Genomic DNA, 22,929 nt, shown 5'->3' on the forward strand with positions numbered 1-22,929 from the left:
GCTCACAATTGCCTACATGATAAAAGTCCAACTCCTTAATTAAATGCGCAAGTTCCTCTATGATCTAGCTCTGCACTGTCCAATAGAACTTTCTATGATGATGGAAATGTTCTGTGGCTGTACGTCCAACATGATGGCCACGAGCGCACATACCGAATGTGCTCTTGAAATATGGTTAGTATGACCAAAGAACTGCATTTAAAATTTTAATTAATTTAAATAGCTACATGTGGCCAGTGGCCACCATACTGGGCAGGTCTAGCCAATTTCATCTCCAATTTCATCAGCCACTCCTATGTTCTAGTTCTACCAAATAAGAGTTCCCAAGATTTGTTTCATGTCTTAACCTTGTATATCGTATTCCCTCTGCCTAGAAGGTACGTCTTTGCCTTGCTCACCTTGCAACTTCTACCCAGTAAGATACCACTTAGAGGGAAAGCACAGACTGACTCACTTAAACACAGCTTATATGTGCCTCATTTGTTCCACAGATATACTTGGACACACTTCTACAACCATACTTCTCTTGTAATACAAATTTGTGTCTTTACGTATTTTCATTTCTACTGGTCTGTGTGAGAAGACTTTGACACATTAATTTTTAGTGCTTAGTAACTGCTCAACTGTTTGTCGAATGAAATAAAATTCAAATGTAGAAAAAGTTTTAGCTTCCAACACGTTCTCACGCTAAAACAATACTATAAAGGAAGTAACGTTTACTTCACATGACATCACTTTTCAAAGCATCTTTTTCTCACTTTAGTCTCACAACATCTTGTAAGCTAGGCAGAACAAATGTTAATTCATAAAGTTAGCAATAAATATTTCTTGAACAAGAGAGCAAGGGAGAGAAAAAGAAGTTCAAGATACAGTCCTTGTCTTCAAGTGACTTAAAACCTAACTGAGAAAAAAAAGATACTCATGCTTGAAGAAGAAAAAAAATACAGTCCATAAGTGATACTGCCAAAAAAGAAAAATTTCAAAGGAAATCTTAAATAAAATCTCAACATACACAATACAAAAAGCAGAGTGGAGACTGGGTGGAGGAGGGAGTGGAGCCATTGGTTGCTCCCTCGCACTCCTAAAGGAGTGTGCCCTTAGTGTGAAGCACTGCTACAAATGCCCAGGTCTCCTCAGACATATGTTGAAAACCACTAACAATTAGCAAGTGCCATAGGGAATCGGAAAGAAAAGAAGAATCAATGGGGATAGGGTGGTAAGAGAAGGCTTGGTGAGTAAGAGGGAATGAAGCCCAGTTTTTAAGTAAGGGTAGCATTCAAATAAGAGGAAAGGAAGAAGCTGGTTACTTACTGAAGCTGCTTAGTTACTGAATGAGATCATGTGAACAAAGGCTGAGAGGTGGGGAATTATAAAGCTAAAGGGGTTGGATTTATCCTATACACCAAGGAGAACTGTTAAAAATCTACCAAGAAGACGAATGATATGACATATGGTACTGCAGGATGATTAGTCAGAGGCCAGTGTAAGAGACAGGCTGAAGAACTGGAAAGAGCACTCGGGCTGGCAGTGAGGAGGAATTTACAATAGTTTAGGCATGATGTGACAAGGACTAAAGTAAGATAATGGTAGTGAGCAGGCAGAAAGGGCATTTATATAAAGACATTGCAAACTGAGGCACAGGGAGATTAAGACTTGCAAGATCATGAAACAAGTGATTGGTAGAACCACTACAGGACTAGAGATTGGATCTTCTAATTGAATCAAAATGTGTTGCCTTTCCATGCAACATGTAACTTTTCTGGTGGGTTCTAAGTGCATTTTGTTCATTTGTTTGTCTATCCATCCATCCAAAATATTAGATGATCATATAAGGAATAAAAATTGAGTAAGAAATAGCCTCTGATTTCAACTCTAGCTTGGCTAAAGACATAGAGAAGAAAAAGACAAGAGAAGAAAAATTCACACCAAAGGTAAGCTTGACTCTTAAAAAAAAAAAAAGACAAACTTTTATTATCATTTCAGAAGGCAGAAGCTCTGGCATTAAACAAATGATTACACATCTGTTAACAGGTCTGGCAAGATAAAAGCTGGCACTGAAGGTTTATCCTAAATTGGATTCTGCAGCCAGTTGACTGTGGCAACTTAACGTGTAAGAAACAAAATGACTCTATGTAGTTTTTTTTTTTTTAATAACATGCATACAAATTAAAATTAGATAACATTTCCACCTATCAAATTGGCAAAGGCAATTTTTAAATACAAAATCCAGACTGGTAAGGGTAAAAGGAATCTGGCACTCTCACATTACTACTGTGTAAGTTGGTACCAACTTTGTGAAAGGCAATTTTAGACAGTAGAATTCTTCAAAGCCTTTTTCCCGGCAATTCTACTCCTGGGAATTAATCTTAAGGATAGAGTCATGGAGATAATGCAATAATACATTTATGAAGATGTGTGTTGTTCACTGATTATGACAGTAAAAATGGAAACAATAGTAGTTAATTAAACAATAGTTTAATTTCCAACAACAGTAAACTTGTTAAATAGAATTTATTACAACAACATAAAGGATAACCATGCAGTCATTAAAAATGAAGTTGTTAAAGAATATTTATGGCAAGGAAAGGAATGTGCACGATAAAAACAGAAAGAAGCAAATAATGAAACAGTACCTCAGTACAATCCAATCTGGAGGGAAAGGGATTTGCCCATGAAAAGAATTTGAGCTGATTTGTCAGAATGGTAACCCATTTTCTTTTCTTTTTAAAACTTTCTACAGGGGCTTCCCTGGTGGCGCAGTGGTTTAGAGTCCGCCAGCCGATGCGGGGGACACGGGTTCGTGCCCCGGTCTGGGAGGATCCCACATGCCGCGGAGCGGCTAGGCCCGTGAGCCATGGCCGCTGAGCCTGCGCGTCCAGAGCCTGTGCTCCGCAACGGGAGAGGCCACAACAGTGAGAGGCCCGCGTACCGCAAAAAAAAAAAACAAAACAAACAAAAAAAAAACTTTCTACAAAACACTTTCTTTACTAAAGTATATTTAATAAAGTAATTATACATGTTCTTCTGATCAAAGTTATGCTTTAAAATCTCAGTAAAACTTTTAATATATAATGGTTATATATATAACCATTTTAATATATAATGGTTATATATATTGTATATATATATATAAAACCATTATAATGGTTATATATATATACACACACAACATATATAACCATTATAATGGTTTTATATATATATAATATATATAACCATTATAATATATAATGGTTTAATATGAAGTTATTTAACTTTTTAAATGTAATTTGCTGCTGTGGTGTCATCATCTCCATTACAGCTAACTCTTATATCAATATAATATTCATCATGTGCCAAGCACAGTTTTAAGTACTTTTACATTTATCAACTCATTTAATCCTCTTAATATTCCTAATAAGTATTACTATTATCCCAATTTTATAGATAAAGCAACTAAAGCACAGAGAGATAAAGTAACTTGCCCAAGGTCACACAGCTAGTAAATAACAGAAATGGGATTCAAACTCAATCTAGCTCCACTGTCCTCTTAGCCACTCCACTCTACTGTCTCTACTACAGTTTATTCAACAGTATGCCATCATAGATCATAAGACTTATTTGTGGCATGATTATTGTTGGCTGATAAAATTTTAAAAAGACTTCAGTTAGTTGTACTAATAGTGTAATTACATAGGTTTATATTTCCTATAAAAGGATGCCAGAATATGATGCTGCTGCTTTATCCAACTGAGACCAACCACATGGTATGAGGTACTAAAAGATATTTTAATTTTCAGAAATATAAACTATGTCTGGAAAAAATAAAGTGTATTTCTGTCACTAAGCCTATCTACTGTTAGGCTGTATATTCTCCTACTATAAATATTTTCTAATGTATTATCAACTGACCCCATGAAACAGAGTCATATAATTTCAAAATCTAAAGATACTGTAGAAACTTTTCAGCCATTCTTTTTCATTTTACAAATGCATAAATGAGACAAATTAACTCACTTAACTGATTAAAGGCCAGGCCAGGACTAATGCCTGTGCTTCTGATAACACCCCCTCAACAGATGCAGCAAGGAAATATCAAGTTGCTTATTTAAAATCACAGAACTGTTTTACAGTAGAGCCAATTTATTGCCAGGGTTGCTAACTATACTGCCTCCTTAGAGAGAGATAATGATTATTTCAGGTAGTAGCAAGCTCTTTCCCTCCTCCATGTCTTTTTTCTCCTCACTCTCTTCTCTTGCCTCCAACTGCTTGACTAATTCTTACTTATACTCAGCTCCACCGTTACATCCTGCTACAGCTAGGTGGGTTAGGTACCCCAATACCTAACAGCATTCTGTGCATATCTCTTTCTCATTTCATTTATAATGTGGTAATCTAAGGGCTGACTTATCTGTTTCTCCCATGACACCTGGAGAGTTCCGTGGGGAGGGACAATGTTACGCCCATTTAGAATCTCTAGTATATAGCAGATTACCTAGATCATAGCAAGTGTTCAATAAACGTTTTCTGAATGAAGACACAGATAAATTGAGGACTTGCAGTTCTCCTGGCATGCAGTGTGTACTGAACAAAACATCTCTGTGGATTACGACTAGATAAAATGTAAGAAGTGTGTCTGCCTCTCCTTCAAAATTAATCTAATTCTCACAGCAGAGAACTCAAGCCGCTGGAGAGTGACTTTTTAGTTTTGATCAACAAACTGCTTGCCATGGACAGTGGAGAACTATTGTAGGCTAGTAAGTAGCACATAACGAAGTCAGTGTTTTAGGAACCATCATCAACAATTCTTTTCTCCCACAACACTCCACTTATTTTTATCTTTAAGCTTCTTCCAGAAGGCCTTTTAGCTTGTTAATTGGTTTTTGTCTCTTTCCTCATATTTTAACCATACTTTGCAGCTCTATTATCTCTCTTACATAACAGCTACTAGCTCAGGTATCTATGTCTCTTACTAGATTCTAGTCTCTGGAAGAGTATGACTAAATTCTATTCGTCTGTTCTAGCACCTAGCAGAGTACCTTGCGCTTATCAGACAATCCACAAACATTTGTTAAATTGACCAAAACAAAAAAAAAGTTTCAAGTGTCATTTCTGACAAATGCAAGATTACAAAAGATTTTAAAATAAATAGTTCTCGGGTATTAAAATCAAACAGAAATATACCCTAAGTTGAGTTAAATATAAGTTAGGATGAAATTTCCCTTAAAATGAAAATCTTATATTTAAATTCTTAAAACTTAATATTTAAGAAAACTTTGTTTCCATATATTATAAAAAAGCTTTAAAAAGAATCAAATAATAAAAATTGTATCATTTTACAATTTTCTCTTTTTTCTTTAGCTGTCAGGAAATCCAGCGTCAAATTCAAGGAGAAAAGGAACTGGTGCACTCTAGTACCTTGTAACCTTTCCTCTTAATTCCATTTTAAATATGCCTGACTGTTGTTATTTTACAATTTAAAACTTAAACTTCACATATAAATGTAAAATATTCATTGTCACAGAAAGATACAAAGTAAAAGTATTTTTCTCTCCTCTGTCCCTGATTTAGTCTTATATCCCAAAGAGGCCAGAGCTATCACTGTTAAGTATTTCTTCTGTAGCCTTCCAGAAATATATGATGTACAATCATATTTGTGTTTGTGTGCAGGATACAGTTCCTCTTTTCCTCCTTTTTTACGTAAGTGGAGTCATACTCTACATGTGTCTTATTTTTAACTTATAATGTTTCATACATACAATAACATAACTAGCATATAAAGATTTGTCTCACTTTTCTTAATGGTTGTATTAGACTACTGGTAGACATTTCGTTTATTTTCAGGATGCTGCGGTAAAAATAATGCTGCAATGAAATTTCTATACATACCTTTGCATACTTTATTAATTCAACAAATATTTACTGGGTACCCACTATCTGCCAGGTGTTGTTCTAGGTACTAGGAATAACAGTGAGCAAGACAGACAATAAACAAGTAATACAAATAGTTAAGATTTAATTTCATATAGTGAAAAATGCCACGAAGACAATCAAGAGTGACTTGTGAAGTGTGTAAGAGAAGGTGACTTTTGAGCTGAGATTTGAAAGGTAAGAAGCAGCTTGCCATCAGAAGATCTGGAAGAAGTGTTCTTAGCAGGGAAAACAGCAGAACAAAGGCCCTTGGCAAGAATGCGCCTAGCATATTTCAGAGATGCAGAGGAACAGTATGGATAAGAGGTAGGCAGGAGTCAGATCACCTAAGCTCTTAGAAACCTCGGAATATGGACTTTAAGTGTAAAATTAAGCCATTAAGTTAAAGAGTCTAAAACAAGGATGGAAGATCTGATTTTGCTAGTTTATCTATAGTATAAATTCCTAGAAAAGAAATGCTAGGTCAAAAGGTGTGTGGAATTTAAGTTTTGATAGATATTGCTCAAATGACTTCAAAAAACTGCACCTATTTATATGCCTATGAAAAACAAATGTAGGGTGCCTGCTTCTCCAAACCTTAACAATACTGGACGTTACTTTAAAAATCTTAGCCAGGAGGTGAGAAATGATGTAAATTTTAACATCTTTGCCAACAGGTATAAAATTATTCAAACTTGGCTCCAATTTTATCTCTAATTTCTCTGTTACGTATTTCTCAGTATTATATATTTTAATTTCTCTACAGTAGGAATTTGCCATGACTATTGGAAATAGGCCAGGTAAACAATATAAATAGAACAGCTCTATGAAAGAGTAAGACATAAATACATAACTCACCTCTAGCACAGGAAAACTATATTGCAAAAAGACAGTAGTTTAATATTCAGAAATCTCATGTGTTGTTACTCTTCCTCTAATGCAAAATCTACCTACCAACAAAGTTAGTTCTATCTCTTTCTCACAATGCAGGAGAATTTAAAGGGAGCTGAATATACATCTTTGCATACTGGGTGGGCATATCTGTAGGATTCTAAGTTCTTAGAAGTAAATTTGCTGGGACAAGGATTTTTTGCAGTTAAAATATTGATACGTATAAATTACACTGTATTCCAAAAGGTTTGTACTCGTTTCTGTTCCCACCCTAAGTGCGGCAAGTAGAAGACGGTTGGTGTCCTTTACATTTCCAATCACATTCCTAATTCTCTACTTCCTTAAATTAGATGTCTTGATCTCCACAATCAACATTTAAAAATGTAGAAGTTGTGAGATACAGATAATTACTTGCTAAAGCAAGTATAAATTACTAAAGCAAAAAATCTTAAAATGAATTTGGTGCACTTTTATTTGACCAATTATATTTATTCAGGTGATACAAAACTGATATACTGAATGATGGAAAAAAATACTAATAGAAATAACTTTTAAAATTTTCTTGCCTAATCACATCCATAAGTCTTTCATAATAGTTTTTGATTTATTTTGAGACATGTTAATGAAAGATACTATAAAAATGAAAAATACTATTACTAAGTACAGAAGAAAAAATTTAAATTTCAATACTTACAATCATCTAGATCTAGAAGTGAAACATCTTTGGTAAGAGGATTTCTATCTTGCTTTGTTTTGTTTTCTTTCTCCTACAAAATAATAAATATTTCATTTATTGCATGTTCTAGTTAAAAAATCTATAAAGTAGTTTTTAACATTTCAAAACAAACATTTTTTCCTTTGCTTAGTCTTCCAAGGGGGAAAAAAATATCAAATTAAGCTTCTATATGGTTATGTGAAATGTTTTTTTGAATCAAAATTTTTATTTTAGTTGGCACGTGGTATTTCTTCTCTACCATGCAAACTGTTATTTTAAAATATTTTTTTAGAGATTAAAAAAGACCTTCAGAAGAAAATTTAAAAGTAAATTTTATAATCTGACAACTTTTTGCTAACATAAAAATCTAATGTGGCTCTTTGGTAGAAAATGTACAAACATTCTCAAAAATAATTTTTAAACAAGTTGATTTAAGAAAAAGAAATGCTTGAACAATACATGCTTAGCTCTGAAATTGTCAATGGGCTTGTGATAGATTAGCCTTTCTGAGATGTAGTTTGTGACAGGCATTGTACTAGGTACTTTATATTTCAACACTGGGTTGCATCAGACTTCTTTTGCCAAAGGTATTCGTTAAAATCTATAAATGATATTTTCAGGCTCTTGCTCTTTAGGGTTGAAAAGAATTCATTTACTTTCTTTTCTGTTTTCCTTTGGGGAGACTAAGTACTCAACCATTTCTGCACATAGTTAATTAGGGCTTCCTCCACCACAAATTTGCTTATTCAGTCTACTATATTTTTGAAATGTGGATACCCATGGACTAGATCCCTAAGCCTGAGGTATTCACAGTTCGGTTAGAGATTCAGAAAAGACGCGTAACCTTAAAAAAAGAAAGAAAAGAAAAAATAAGGCACAGTACTGAGTAGTATTATAAACAATTAAAGACCAACAGGATTAGGGTATTAAATAGATGTATCTGGGTCACCGTTACCTTTATAATGTGTACTTTTTTTTTTTTTACATTAAACCTCTCAAATTGAAGGCCAAAACTTTTTTGCCAAAACATTTTTGTTCACTTATTCAATCATTCATTCATTCAATACATGTGTATAGAATTTTTAACAGATTCTGTGCTAAGCAATGGAAGTAACACAGCCAAGACAGTCTAGTCCCTGCCTTCAGATAACTTGTAATCTACCAAAGGAGTTTATATCTTATTGTTAATGTAAATTACTACAAATATTTTTGAAGTATTCCTCTAACTACAGAAAGGTATCACTAAAGCAAAGTGTACTTTACCATCATTTCAAGTCTACATGGTTTAGAGCTCTTACAACAGTGCATATACATGAACAAAAGCAATACATCAAATAATACATCAGGTAACATTTTTAAATGATTTTAAGTCCTGCTTCATTTTTCCCTTATGTCAATATAAAGAAAAATTATTTTCAAGGATCATACAATAATACACATTACTAAAAACATCAGCATTGATTTTCTTCTTCAAAATATTTATTTCTGCCACTGAAAACTCCAAAGCATCTAGGTGGGTTTTAATTTTCATTCGTTATTTAAAAACAAAACAAATAATGTTTGCCCCTCTCTCCATACCTGAAATAAATAACAATTTCTAGGATTGGGAAAAAAAATGTTAGTTTTGAAGCTGAAATGTAAAAGTTGCAAGTAACAGAAAAAGGTTCAGAATGAATATGCCATCTCAACAAGAATAACATTCCTGTGAAGAAAGAACATATAACAAAAAGCTTATCACCATGTGACTTATCAAAATGCTATGCTGAGCACAATGGGTGTAGCTTCCTATAAGCTACAATGGTGCATGACTGTCTTTATGGAAATGTAACCTCCCCACCTGAAAAATAAGAAATCTATCAAATCAAGACAAAGTTAAAGCTGGAGGCAAGTCTATATACCTTATTTTCTACTTCACAGCCAGGAGTGTGTAACAATATCTATTAAACACACATCAGGTCACATACAACACAGGACAGAGCTGCATGTGAAACTGGCATAATCTCTTATTAGAAGCCTAAAACAAAAAGAAAAAAGGCTCTCAAAAGGACAGAATTTCATTGACTTTCTGAGTAAAGCAAATAACCAGCGACTGAAATACAACATTAGCAATAGATAATGGTCATTTCTACCGAACTGAAAAAGCCTTGCATTCCAAATCAAGGCTATAAAAAGCCTCGTGATGTGTTTGGCATTCCTCTCTTATATTTCATTTTTCATTTAAAAAAATCCACAGTAAGTTCAAAACATGTTCATACTTAAAGGATCTACTATAAAAATAAAAATCTGAATTCTGAACAAAGAAGTTAAGAGCCCTATTCCATCAAATATTTCTCCATTTGCAATTCATCTTGGTAATAGAGACAGAACCTGGGTAAATGCATATAGGACTTGAGGCAGGAGATTTTTCTTGCTCAATGCATAATTCATGTGCTCCGCCTGCAAAGTGTGTAAAATGAGAATTTCACACCGCAGCATGAGCCATGGAGCTGCAGAGAAAAGGCAGGTGAAATCATATTTTACTGTGTGAATTTTATTTCTTACCCTCCCAATATTTATACAAAACCATCACTGACAAACCAAACATACTGACAGATCACCCACTGTTTCCATTGTATTAGTACTTGAGAAGAGATCAGGCAGAAAGATAGACAATTTGTTTTTGTATATTTTTTTAAATAGAGGATTAGGTTTTTAACAGCTGAGTGACTGTATTAGACTTTTATAAGGACAACAGTAACTGATCTTAAAATCTCACTACAAAAAAACGTAGTTATCAATTCATCATCCTCAAATCTCCATTTGTTTCCATGGTATTCGATTATACACCTCAACACATCAACATTTCCAAAAATGAAATACAAAGTCACAGGGTTAAGAAACTGATTTCTGTTTAACATATTTCATTTTAAATCATAAATAAAAGATCCTGGAAATACTTATTAAGCTCCAAATAATACAAACAAAAAATGTAATAATATACCTTGTAACGATTTTAAAAAATCTATTACGCATGTTCATCTTCATGCTGATTGGAAAAAAAAAAAAGCAAGCAGAAAAGATCTGACACAAAAAGCACCAAAAATGCTTCCTAAGAGGAAACCATTATAAAGAGGTTTGAAATTTAAAACTATAAAACAGGATAAATGGTATGTATAGATTGTCATACCCACACTATGCTTTGAAACCAACAAAAATTCAAGGCTTATTTCTAGCCTCATAGGGCAAGGTATTTGCATGAAATAGTTTCAGTTAGTTACCAACCAAAGACAATTTAATGACTCTCTTGCCTTCAAGTCATCTAACACATCTTACTTTACAAATCTGAGGCTCACACTTACACTGTGCTTTAAAATAAAAGTACACTGCCAGCAAATTGAGACTTCTATATAAGTTAAAAAGAAGTCTAAACTGTTAAACAAATCTTCCCTATTAGATTATACCTACTTCAATAAGAAAGCTTGCTTAATGGCATTCACTTTGATTTAAAGATCTCAATTGAAGTGAAATGATATTTCTGTTCTGAAGAAATTAAAATATGAACTAAATTGGAAAAGACATAAATTGAAAGAGGCAAGGCTTTGAATTGTCAGAGTAAAACCCAATATTCCACAATCTTCACAGAAGTTATGTAATTGCAACAATCATAAATACTTGGAAAAACACAAGTAAAACTTGTTTCCTACTTCACAAATAGGGCAGACAGCTAATCAGAAAATAGTTCCTTTCACTCTTATCCACAATCTATTCAAACCACATTTATACCCAAGAATTTTTCACACGGTAGATCTTTTATTGAAGCGTATCTTAATATTTACTGACATCTGTACACTAGTCACAAGACCTGTGACCACTCCATGGAGCACATAAAAGATTTAATTAGCTTCTTTGCACCTCTTAAAAAGGGACTAGCAAAGTTTTGTGAGATCCCTATAATGTGTGAAAGAAACCACTGACAAGAGCATCTCAAACACTGCTAGGTATATACAGACAGTACTATTTTTCCCAAAGCTAGTACACATATTAATCTTTGATTCAAATATGGAAATGCTCTTAATGCTATTAGGTGCAAGTATATTAAATATATTATTTTTCCATCGATAGATTATACACAGTTTATGTAATTAAAATGCTGTTAATATTTATAAGGAAAATACATTAAATTATTCACAATAAATTACAATTATGACGTAACATTTTTATTTTTTTAATCACGGCTTATCTAAATCTTCAGCAGTTGGTGCATAGACACTGAAGATATAATCAGAACTACTCCATCAGTTAAGGTGTGAAGAGTGGGACTAACAAGGTGATGGTGGAAATAACTATAGTCAGTGGGAACACTCTAACTTACTGGCTGGTAATAAAAACACTGAAGTCTAGGTTCAATAAAGAAAAAAACAACCCTGGCAACTTAAAAAAATATTTTAAATAAAAATTTTACCATCTGTTCGACACATAATTTTAACTACAAGCAGAATATAACTTAATTATATCAGTAAAACACAGGATAAAGTGATATAAATCTCTTCCTGATTTAATGTAGCCGGTATTACTAATTCTTTTCTCCACGCTTCTGTGTAAACAAACAAACAAAGTTTCCTAAACACCGTGTGAAGTAGTGAAAACACGGAACTATTAAAACTAATTTTGTTACAGGTATCATTTAGGGCAAAATAATTAGTTCATAAAAAGGATTAGACTCACATTAAAATATTTATTAAATTTGGTTCAGAAAAGAACATCTACAAAGAAAAATATGCTTGCCCATCAAAATAATTTTAACTGAAGAGAAAGATAATTTTCTTTGGTCATTACTGACAATATCTGACTTCAAACAAGGACATCTCCCAATCAATAACAGAAACAAACAAACATGACACCAGAATGCATGACGGCAGTTTCGTGTCTTATGGATATGCTAGGGTATGGTGCTGAATGACAAACACTTTCGGAACATAAACAATTCGACAGTGGTTCTCACCCTCTTGACTGTCCCTACACCATTCACATGAGTAATACCCTCTAGTCAGTAATATCCTTCATTCCATGCAGTCATTCTCAACTAGGAGAAGTGGAGGGACTACCCTTGATATAAGGCCACTTTCTCCTCAGCTTATATTTTCTGTAATAAGAGAAATGATGTAAAAGGAAGAACAAAGGCACAGAAACAGAAAAGCATACAGCATAAGAACCACAAATAGTCCACTGGGATTGGAACACAAAGAAGGTTAAGACTGGAAAGGTGGGTTTGGACATGCTAGCCTGAGGAGTTTACTGAACTCAAATGACAATGAGGCATCATTATAGTTAACTTTGACATTAATCTGGCAGCTGTAGAGAAGGACTGGGGTTGGGGAAGTGTCTGAGAATGACCAAAGGCAATGGTCTATGGGCAAGGTCATGAAGAGCTGATCTACAATGGTGGTGGTAGGAGAAGAAAAAACAGATATCAAAAATAATACACAGGATCTCTAAGACTTGGCAACTGTGTACACATATAGGATGAGGGAGGGGTCAAGGACAATTATGGGTCTACAAATCTGGGAGAACAGAAAGCACGCTGGTACCAAATGACAGATCATGTCTTTGGGCTATATTGGGTTTGGGAAACCAGCATTTCCTAAGAGGTCTAAGAATTTGGTTTGAATTTGGGAAGAAAAGTTACAGTTGTAGGGATTTAGTTAGAGATATTACCATGGAAGTAATTCAGATAAATGTTTTAGCTGAGGCTACAAGAGTTAATGAGGGACTTCCTTGGTGGCACAGTGGTGAAGAATCCACCTGCCAATGCAGGGGACACGGGTTCGAGCCCTGGTCCGGGAAGATCCCACGTGCCACGGAGCAACTAAGCCCGTGCGCCACAACTACTGAGCCTGTGCTCTAGAGCCCGTGAGCCACAACTGCTGAAGCCCACACCACCTACAGCCCACGGTCTGCAACAAGAGAAACCACTGCAATGAGAAGCCTGCGCACTGCAACGAAGACCCAATGCAGCCAAAAATAAATAAATTAATTTAAAAAAAAGAGAGTTAATGAGTTTCACAATAGTAAATTGTAGAGGAAAAAAAGGACTAAATTAATTCATATCAATTAATATTTTTGAAAAAAATGTGTACTAATAAGCACTAACTTCGGGGCAATGTTCACACTTGGGTGTCAGAAGGAGGTAAAAAGTGAGGCAACCAAAAGATTAAAGGGTCAGAAAAGTCAGAAGAAAAAGGATGCAGAGAATTTCAAGTAGTAGGGGAATAGTCATATAAAAAGACAGAGAAGGATAAACTAAGAGAAGGTCACTGGGTTTGGAGAAAGATCACGGCTGACTTTTTCAGAGAACAATATCTGTAGGAAGTGATAGGAGTAGAAACCAATTTAAAAGGGACTAAGAAATAATTGGGTTAAGAAGTAGTGGCTGGAGAATATCTAGATTATTCTTCTGAACTCTCACTTTCACACATTCTCTCTGTTTTTCTCTTCCACTCCCTTCCCCTCTCTTTAAATGCTAGGAAAGCCTTGAGTGCTTTGGTTGGTGCAGGAGAAATTAATGAAAAAAGAGACTGAAGGCACAATGGACCCAGATGATTATCCACAAAACAAGGCCAAAAGGAAATAGGACTTATTCTCGGCTATGTGGATAGGGATAGCTTACTCAAAGCTCCATTCAAAGAAAAAGGAGGAGGGTAAATAGAGATTGTGTGTCAGAGAGCACAGAGGTGGGATATGCTTACAGTGAATGTCAGCTCAGTCTTCTGCAAAAAGTAGATGGGATCACAGGCTGCAGGTAAGGGGTCACACCTGAACGTTAATTCCTAACTTGAATGGTATAAAAAGAATTGGAAAATGCAGGAGACATAAGAGTTACAAAAAATTTTCGGTTCCTTTTAGCACTGGTTTCTGTAACTCTAATACTGTTGGTCTCTCAGGGAATTAATGTTCAAGTTAAAAAATGTTAACACTGCTGTTTTATATTTATACAGGGCTTTACATTGATCTTTCACATTTGATTTTTTTGTAATAGCACTTGAAAAAAGCAGAGTAGGTAGTAGCATTTCTACTTTATAGATGAGGAAACTGAAGCATAAAGATATTATCTTCCAACAAGGAGAACATTATACCTATCTCATAGGACCACCATAAAATGAACTGTTTTTAAAGCCATATATTCAAGATACCCTCAAATTCCCATTTTCATGCTCGATATCCCCAAAATACATTGTCCAAGTGAAAGAAAAGGAAGAGAGAGAGTAAAAGTATAGATTTAGCTGGGCTGCAGATTTAAGGCAGATGAGTTTGCAGCTCTAACATACTGTCATGCTAAATTAAGGTAAAGCACCCACCATCTGCCTTCATTACTCATAATTTAGAGCAGAAGCCACAACACTTGGTGCAAGGAGGACTTTCCTACAATTATAGAGTTGCCCATTATTAGAAAACTGGTACACTTGTAATTGCATGGTACACTTCAAATCACTCAGAAAGAAATAGAAAAAAAAAATAGTTATGGTGGCTCCAAGGTGGAGAATATAAATTAAAACAAACAAGCTTATCTGCCTGTTACTGACAGGAAAGGCATTATAATATAGAGAAAATAAACTATATAAGCAAAACACATAGACATAAAACTATCAACAATGTGAGTAAAACCTGAATTTCTCAAGAGTCTTGGCTCACTGCATTACTTTGAAATTTTATACTGATTTTCTACAGTAAAATATTTTCAACTATTAAGAGATTTAATCTGATCGTTGAATGCACCAAAGAAGAAATAAATTGAATCTCTGAGCTGGGGTACCTCTGTGGCATTCTAATGGGGTCCCCTAAAGCCCAACACTATATAGGCACTAAGGTCTACCATTTTTCAACTTCTACAAAACTTCATAAGAACAACTCACTTTAATTCCACCCATTTCCCATTACTTAATTTCTTGTTTGGTCATTTTAAAAAACACAGATTTCTTACTCTGGGTTTATTTTCAATTTCTAAGGCTCCTTTATTTAATTAATTATTTAATTTTTTAATAAGTGGTTTTTAAAAATTAATTAATTAATTAATTAATTTTTGACTGCCTTGGGTCTTTGTTGCTGCACGCGGGCTTTCTCTAGTTGTGGCGAGCAGGGGCTACTCTTTCTTGCGGTGCGTGGGCTTCTCATTGCGGTGGCTTCTCTTGTTGCAGACCATGGGCTCTAGGTGAGTGGGCTTCAGTAGTTGTGGCATGTGGCTCAGTAGTTGTGGCTCTCAGGCTCTAGAGCACAGGCTCAGTAGTTGTGGCGCACGGGCTTAGTTGCTCCGCAGCATGTGGGATCTTCCCGGACCAGGGCTCGAACCCGTGCGCCCTGCACTGGAAGGTGGATTCTTAACCACTGCGCCACCAGGGAAGCCCTAAAGCGCCTTTATTTTAAATAACATCTTAAGCTTTTTGTAATTTAAGTAGGAAATGAGAGGATATCAAACTCACTGTGTGATAAGTTTTTATAAGAGGCCAGATTAATAAACCTAAAAATCTCTAAGATTTTATGTGAATATTTGAAAAATAAAAAGCCTAGATTACATACTACACAGATATGTTTTAAATATAAATTCAAGTTTCAAATAGGTTTTACAATATTCAAGAATATTTGAAATAAGGTAAGACAAATACTAGCTAATTTTTAAGCATGCTTGTTCTTTTTTTTTTTTTTTTAAATACGCTTATTCCTTAACAATAAATCTCTGGATGGAGGAGGGCAATTATTACTTGGATGAATTTATTTTCATACTTGGCTACTCAAATAACATTAAAGAAATTCACGTTACCAAAACAAGTAAGTGAAAAATATAGGTTAAAAAGAAACTGAATTCAATAATGGGCAAGGTGTGACCATATTTTCAACATATGGAATAATACATTTATTTATAAAAACCACTGCATTTGAAACCTAGCAACACCATGATCCATTTATAGGCAGGGAATAATAATTAAAGATCAGAAAGATATGTATTAGGTCTGAATTGTGTATTAAAAACTACACTTTTCCAATTCATGGTTTTAGTTTTTGCTGCTAAGCAGACAACTTCTGGTGTTACAAATATTATACCAAAAAGCGTAATCATTCTGTTATAAGTGGTTCTTGCATTTGTTTTAAATATATGGCTACTGCATTTTTATTAACTATTAAAGAATGCATACTCTTTAATTAAACCTTTAAAAATATTCTATTTCCAAATGCCTAATATTTTTTTAAAAAGCATATTAGTTTCAATTTCTTATGATGCATGTACATTTATATTTCTTTGCTCAATACTACCTCTGTGACTTCCCTTTACTTCCCCTTTGGCAAAAGCCTCCCTTGTCACATCACAGCCAAGAACAAAAAAGTCATACTCATAACACTGAGGTCTCTAATTTTTGTTGGAAAGGGTGAGGTTAAATTCTAACTTCTCTGCAGAGTTGAATTATAAGGGAAGCGATAATCTAGAAAAAAACAAAATAAAATCACAGGTGTGGATGAATAAAGATGGTGTTTATTTTAGTTGTCAGTGACATATTAAATTCCTTGCCTGGTTTCTTGATTCTCAACAAAACACAAATTTTCAGAAATATTTATTCGTAATTGGGAAAAGACTATAAGACTATTTATTTTCAGTTACAAAAATTTGTAATCTCTTACCTTAGTAACTTTTCTGGATTCAGATTCACTTTCAGATTCTGATTCTGATGCAGAATCTGAAGAACTGTCTTCTATTGAACTAGATTCAGCATTGGAAGAATCTGAAGTTTTAGAGTTTTCATTTTCCTTATCCACATCTTCAGAATCACTAATCAGAATAACAAATTTTGAAATATTAGATACTTATGTAAACAAGCTTAAGTAGTTTGAAAAAACAAATGACAAGTGTTACCATTTGTCCATTTTGCCTGTGAACCAAAATCTTTATAGAGAAGTGTATTTCACTGAGAACCATTTCTTTTTAGTGTACAGAAAGACAGTAAAAATGGTTTTAAAATTCCAGAACATGTTAATGAAATGAGGAAGGTAGTATTACCTATAACCAAATAAATCAGAACCCATTCAAAACTAATTATACCACATCACACACAGTTCAAATGCAAAAGGTTATAAAATAACACTGAATGATATAATAAATAGAAAATAGTTAATAATTAAATGTTTGATTTACCAGAAATACACATTAGGTGCTAACATTAACAACTTCAAAGATAGGCTGATTTTAAAATGCTGTTTCAAAATACTAAGTATTCATTAATAAATTTAAATATTTATACATCAACTTTTGCTGAAACAGAGTTGCATTTTATAGATTTTTCTGTCCAAGAAAATTATTAACATATGTCCCCTAATGTGACCCTTAAACATATCATATGAGAAAACGTTAACTGGTTTAAAACAGAATTCTTCTAATGTTCTAAGTCTTACTAAAAATGTAAGATAACCAGATATAAAGTTTTAAAATACCAAACGATCAAATCTAAGTGCTGATGCTATCCATTCATTTGTTCACTCGCTCCCTTACTTAACAAATATTTACTGACTGCCCACCATATCGTTGACACTATGTTAGGTGCTAAGGATAACAGAGGTTAGCAAGATACCGATGATCTCTATGTACTCCCTTATAGAGTCTACCGTCCATTGGAGGATACAGAGAAGTAAGCTGGCAGTGACAATAAAGCATGGAAAATAATAAGGAATAAAGTATACTGTGTCATGAGAACACCTGGAGAAGCATCTAAACAAACCTGACCGAGAGTGGGAATGCTTCTAGAGGAAGAGACACATGAGTTTAAAAAGAGAAATAAGGCAGGCAGAAGGCAAGGGAAGTAGGTCTCCAAGAAGAGATAACATGTAAGATAGCCAAAAGGTCTTCTCTCAGGGGAAAAGAGATGCCTTGTTGTCTTTTTTATTTGCTCAAATTTGAAGGTCTAGTTCTCTTTACCGTGTGTGTGTGTGTGTGTGTGTATTGTTTTAAAAATCCACTTTGTTAAAAAAAAAAAAAATCTATCTTGTACCAAAGAGTATTAGGCACTTCATAAGCAACTATCTAATTCAGATGTTCTAACATATTCTTACTGGGAGCATTATTATCCTATAATATTCAGGAAAGTTAAGTAACTTGCTCAAGGACACACAGCCAGGAGGGGTGGAATTGGAATTTAATCTCGAGTCTGTCTTACTATAAAGACCATATTTTCTCCACTACCCAATATGAAAATACTTTGGAGTATTTCCCTTCAATGAAAATACTTTGGAGTATAAAACTCAAAGTTAGTCATAAATAGTTATGATTACTAAAGGGTGGCTTTGAAGATACTTAAAGCCCCTCAGCTTTAAAAAATTATCATATAGTTATACTGGCAAAGTTTTTAAAAAAAATTCTAAGAGACAAGCAGAAAAACACACGGGGAGGGAGAGTGGTGAGGCAAGGAAGACTCGATATTTCCCTGAATTGAATTCTGTGGAGGAAATATGATTGCTATTTATTAAACATGGAGTCATGGTAACATCTCAGAACACATGTAATTATATTTGACGACTAAAACGTATGTTGTTGTTTTTTCTTCCCCTAGCAAAGAATGGCAATTTATTATCCCCCACTTAATGGTTAAAACATGTACTTAAAAATATAAGGTTTAGAATGTATCTGAGATTTCCTTTCGTATAATAAACAATTTTTAAAAATTCAAACATGGGTTAAAAAAAAAGTCTATTTCTGAAGAAAAAAGAATGAAACTAATACAATTTATGATTATAAATTTCTAGTATATTGACTTTTGCTATTGGAAAGGATATTTAGTGCACTGAACATAACTTCCCTTTCTAAGAAATAAGACACTTTTTATAAACTATGTAATTATAGATATTCTGATATTAAACTAGAAGCACAGAACTTCTCTCTAAGAAAAGGTTACTACAAACCAAGTAACTCGCTTGCTGCAACAAGTGAATGATTCTGAATATATTTAACTTCTAGCCTTTAAGATAAGATTTTGAAGGTAAAAGTGTTATTTTGCTTTGCATCACTCAATTTTGATGGGTAATTATTGTTTACCTTACTGCTTAGAGTTTCAGATGTTAATCTAATGAAAAGAATTTACTGGTAACTAGCTTTTTAACTTTGCAATGATGAAAAGCCTGTATTAATTTAACCTACAGATTTCATTTGTTCTGAACAGGAAAAACAATATAAATCACTTTTAAAATCATTAAATCCTGACTTAAATTAATAAAGTCATAATTAGAGCATTATGCTGTGTTTGTTATGGAAGTGGCAGGGCGAGCTGCTTTAATTACTGTCTGTAATAAAAGGAGCAGAGAGCGTACTGCGCCCCAATCAGTGCTGTCAGCCAAGACTGAGCTAGGCTGCAAGCTCGTCAAGTGCGCGGGCAGCAGGCTCCCAGGGAAAGGGCCATCGTGTCTGCAGAGGCCACTCACTGACAGCAGTGGGGAAAACAGACTCAGACAATCCAAGGTATCAGCCCCAATTACTCAAAATTTTAATGACACTTTAATACATGATCATGTTGTTGATAATGGGAGATCTTAAAAAGTGCTAACACTTAAATATCTTATGACCGTCTTCCTTCACAGCCCCTGACTCTAATATTTGGATCATAATCTTTTTAATATAACATTATTTAGAAAAATCAATTGTCTTAGTTACATAATGGCAAAGTGTTGAAGGATTTAATTTTCACCCTCAGCAAAATTGCTTCAAAAGGTAATTAAGTGTTTCATACCGTCTGCTTGATCACTTAACTCAGCCTTCCAAGGTTACACCAATTTTCAAAATGTAACCCCAAGATTTTCTCAAGTTCAAAATGAAAACTGAGCATTACAAGTAAGAGAATAATATGAATTAGTATTTTAAATTAATATTACAAGATTTAAAATCTGTTTGGGAAAAAAAACCACACACACACTTACTTTCTCACTCAATGTTAGACCGGGGGAAAAGACCAAAGAATGTTTTTGAAGGAAATTCTGACAAAATAATTCACCTTTTTCCTTTGGTTTTGGAGTTCTTCTTGGCTGCTCTTTTGTTTTCTGCCTCTGACCCACTTCCACTCTCACTCTCGTGCTCACTGGAGTCCTCACTGCTGTCTCCTTCGTCATCTTGTTCCCCACTTTCACTTCCAGATTCACTCTCTGAAAAAAAGATATCCAGATGCTCCTTGATTTATAGCCATTTAATTATACATAAGGACACAAGTAAGTGTCAACATTCATCACAAATGAAACCAGATGCTGAATTTTAGTTTAGTGGACCCCAGGTGTTCCACATTTCCTATTTCTGCCCTCTGGTCACTTAAGACTCCTGAACCCTGCGGCAGGGTAAGCATGGCGGGACTCCAATGCACAGAGAAGGCACTCTGCTAGTGAGTGGGGAAAGGCAAAGAAAAGATCAACCAACTAAACCAAAGTGAGCCTATCTTGCTCTTCAAACCCATAAGTATTTTAGCTATGGCAAAAACTTTTTATTTAAAGAATGATTATGAGCATGATATAAGAATAAGAAATAATTTTAATTCCTCTACTTATAATGAGAAATTTTATTTAGAGAAAAGGAAGGGATTGTTGAATTTTCTTAGGAACCAATTTTGCGAGGGAAATGAGTCATTCAAATCATCTTCAAAAATTCCTAAATTCAAAGGCAATAAAGCAACATCACTACCTAAAAAGCACTTATTTTAGCTAGTATAGGAGTCTTCCGTAGGTCAAAGAAATGATAAAGTTACACTGAGGCACTATACAGTTAAATGTTTTATGAATAAATTATGGTATACTAGGGCTTTTGCAGAAGTGATATACTTATATCTATATATAAGTATATTTATGTGTATTTTAAACATGAAACATAATTTTTTTACTAGTTGAAATGATTATAGGTGCAGAGTTGTATCCTAGATAAGAGGACAAACTGTTGTCCTGGCCTATGATCTATCTGATGAAATGTCCTCAGGCAGGAATGTAACCTCTAATTAAAACAGTATTCTAATAGGTAAATAACAGCTACTTTATGAGGATTAATTCATGTATCACAGCGAAAAGCTAGGAGTGCCTATATTCTTTTGGAACAGCTTGAAGTGGTTATAAGCATGAGTTCTCAAGCTGGAATGTCCGAGTTCAAACCCTGGCCCTGCCGTGTACCAAGCTGTAAGACTGAGCAAGTTATTCAGCCTCTCTGGGTCTCAGTTTTCCTTTTAGCACAGGCTACTTCAAAGAGCTGTTGTGAAGATTAAATGATTTGAAACACGTAAAGGTGATTAGGACATAACAGTGCCTGCCACATGGTAAGGCACTCTATCATCAGCTTTTACAGAGAGCAAAATTTATTTTACCCAAACTTTACAAAGGCAAAACAAAACTGCTGAATAAAAATATTTTGAATTTGTTGTGATATCAAAGTTAAGCACACGTACATATTAACTTAGATAAATCGTTTATGCTATAAATAAATAAACAAATAAATAAGAAAGTATAGCATCTAAGTTACTTTCTCATGTTATTACATGGGAGTTCAACATGAATCTGGATCCAGTTCATTTCAGGCACTGTTTATTTAAATTTTCAAGTTAGGTAAATCCTTGAGGAAATTCATTTATCCTCAAGAAGGCATGCTCACTTGAAAAAAGCTGGTAACTTCTAATGAGAAAAGTTCTCTCTTTCCTCTGGTAACCAGAATGGAGCTCTGACATATGACTCCCTATTATAAGTACTCAGATAATCCCATGAAAAGCCATAATGTTAATGGAATACTTCAAATATGTATTGAAAAAGGTTAGACTCTAAACAGACAGGAGCTTGTGAATAAATGGGATGGAGACAAATATCTATATGAAACACTCAACTACACAACATGTCTTTCTCAATGGTCTATATCATTCCTGAAATTCCGTATTTTTTAGCATTAACTCTTTGGATTGAAGTAATTTCCCCCATTTTTCAGCATATTACTTCAGAAGGTAATACACCACAGATTAACTTATCGGATACTGAAAACAAAGATTTTGACGGGAAACAGAGGAAAAAATGAATGAATTACCTTAATGTCAAGTAATGGATGACCAAGTAATAGTGAGCAGCCCTGGCTTCCCAAGGAATAAAGGTTTTATAAGAAAGAGATGTCATTTGGTCTTGGATCAGATAAGTTTACTAGGCTAACTGTTAATAAGAGTATGTAACTCCTATATATACTTTATTATGCAAATCACTCAGACTTTCAGTATTGAAGAGACTTAAAAAGCATCTAACTCTACCCCTTCATTTATCAGATGCAGAGAAGGTAAGTGCCTTATTCAATTTGCCTGGCTAAAACTCAGGACTTCTAGATCCTTCCTGTTTAGTATTTTTTTCATTGCATGTGGTTGCCCTCAATCTTTTTAGCTCTTCGTTTCTTTATAATACACAAGAGATTTATTAATTTTAGCTTTCATGTA

The 22,929-nt window shown here is 34.2% G+C and overlaps 1 protein-coding gene across 4 annotated transcripts in view; it reads right to left on the bottom strand.

Annotated features, from left to right (window-relative positions):
- Positions 1 to 22,929, bottom strand: part of AP3B1 (adaptor related protein complex 3 subunit beta 1) — a 275,059-nt gene that overhangs the window by 74,815 nt on the left and 177,315 nt on the right. For all 4 annotated transcript variants that reach the window (XR_009563389.1, XR_009563390.2, XM_030846347.2 and 1 more), the window contains exons 19-21: positions 20,491 to 20,638; positions 17,141 to 17,288; positions 7,475 to 7,547 (exon numbers count right to left, since the gene is read on the bottom strand). Coding sequence is in view for 2 of the 4 variants with exons in the window: in XM_030846347.2 (XP_030702207.1) it covers positions 7,475 to 7,547; positions 17,141 to 17,288; positions 20,491 to 20,638 (369 nt within the window). In the remaining 2 variants the exon portion in view is untranslated. The remainder of the gene's footprint in view (positions 1 to 7,474; positions 7,548 to 17,140; positions 17,289 to 20,490; positions 20,639 to 22,929) is intronic.

This window comes from Globicephala melas, chromosome 3, assembly GCF_963455315.2.
Source record: "Globicephala melas chromosome 3, mGloMel1.2, whole genome shotgun sequence".
In the NCBI taxonomy this organism is placed as follows: domain Eukaryota; kingdom Metazoa; phylum Chordata; class Mammalia; order Artiodactyla; family Delphinidae; genus Globicephala; species Globicephala melas.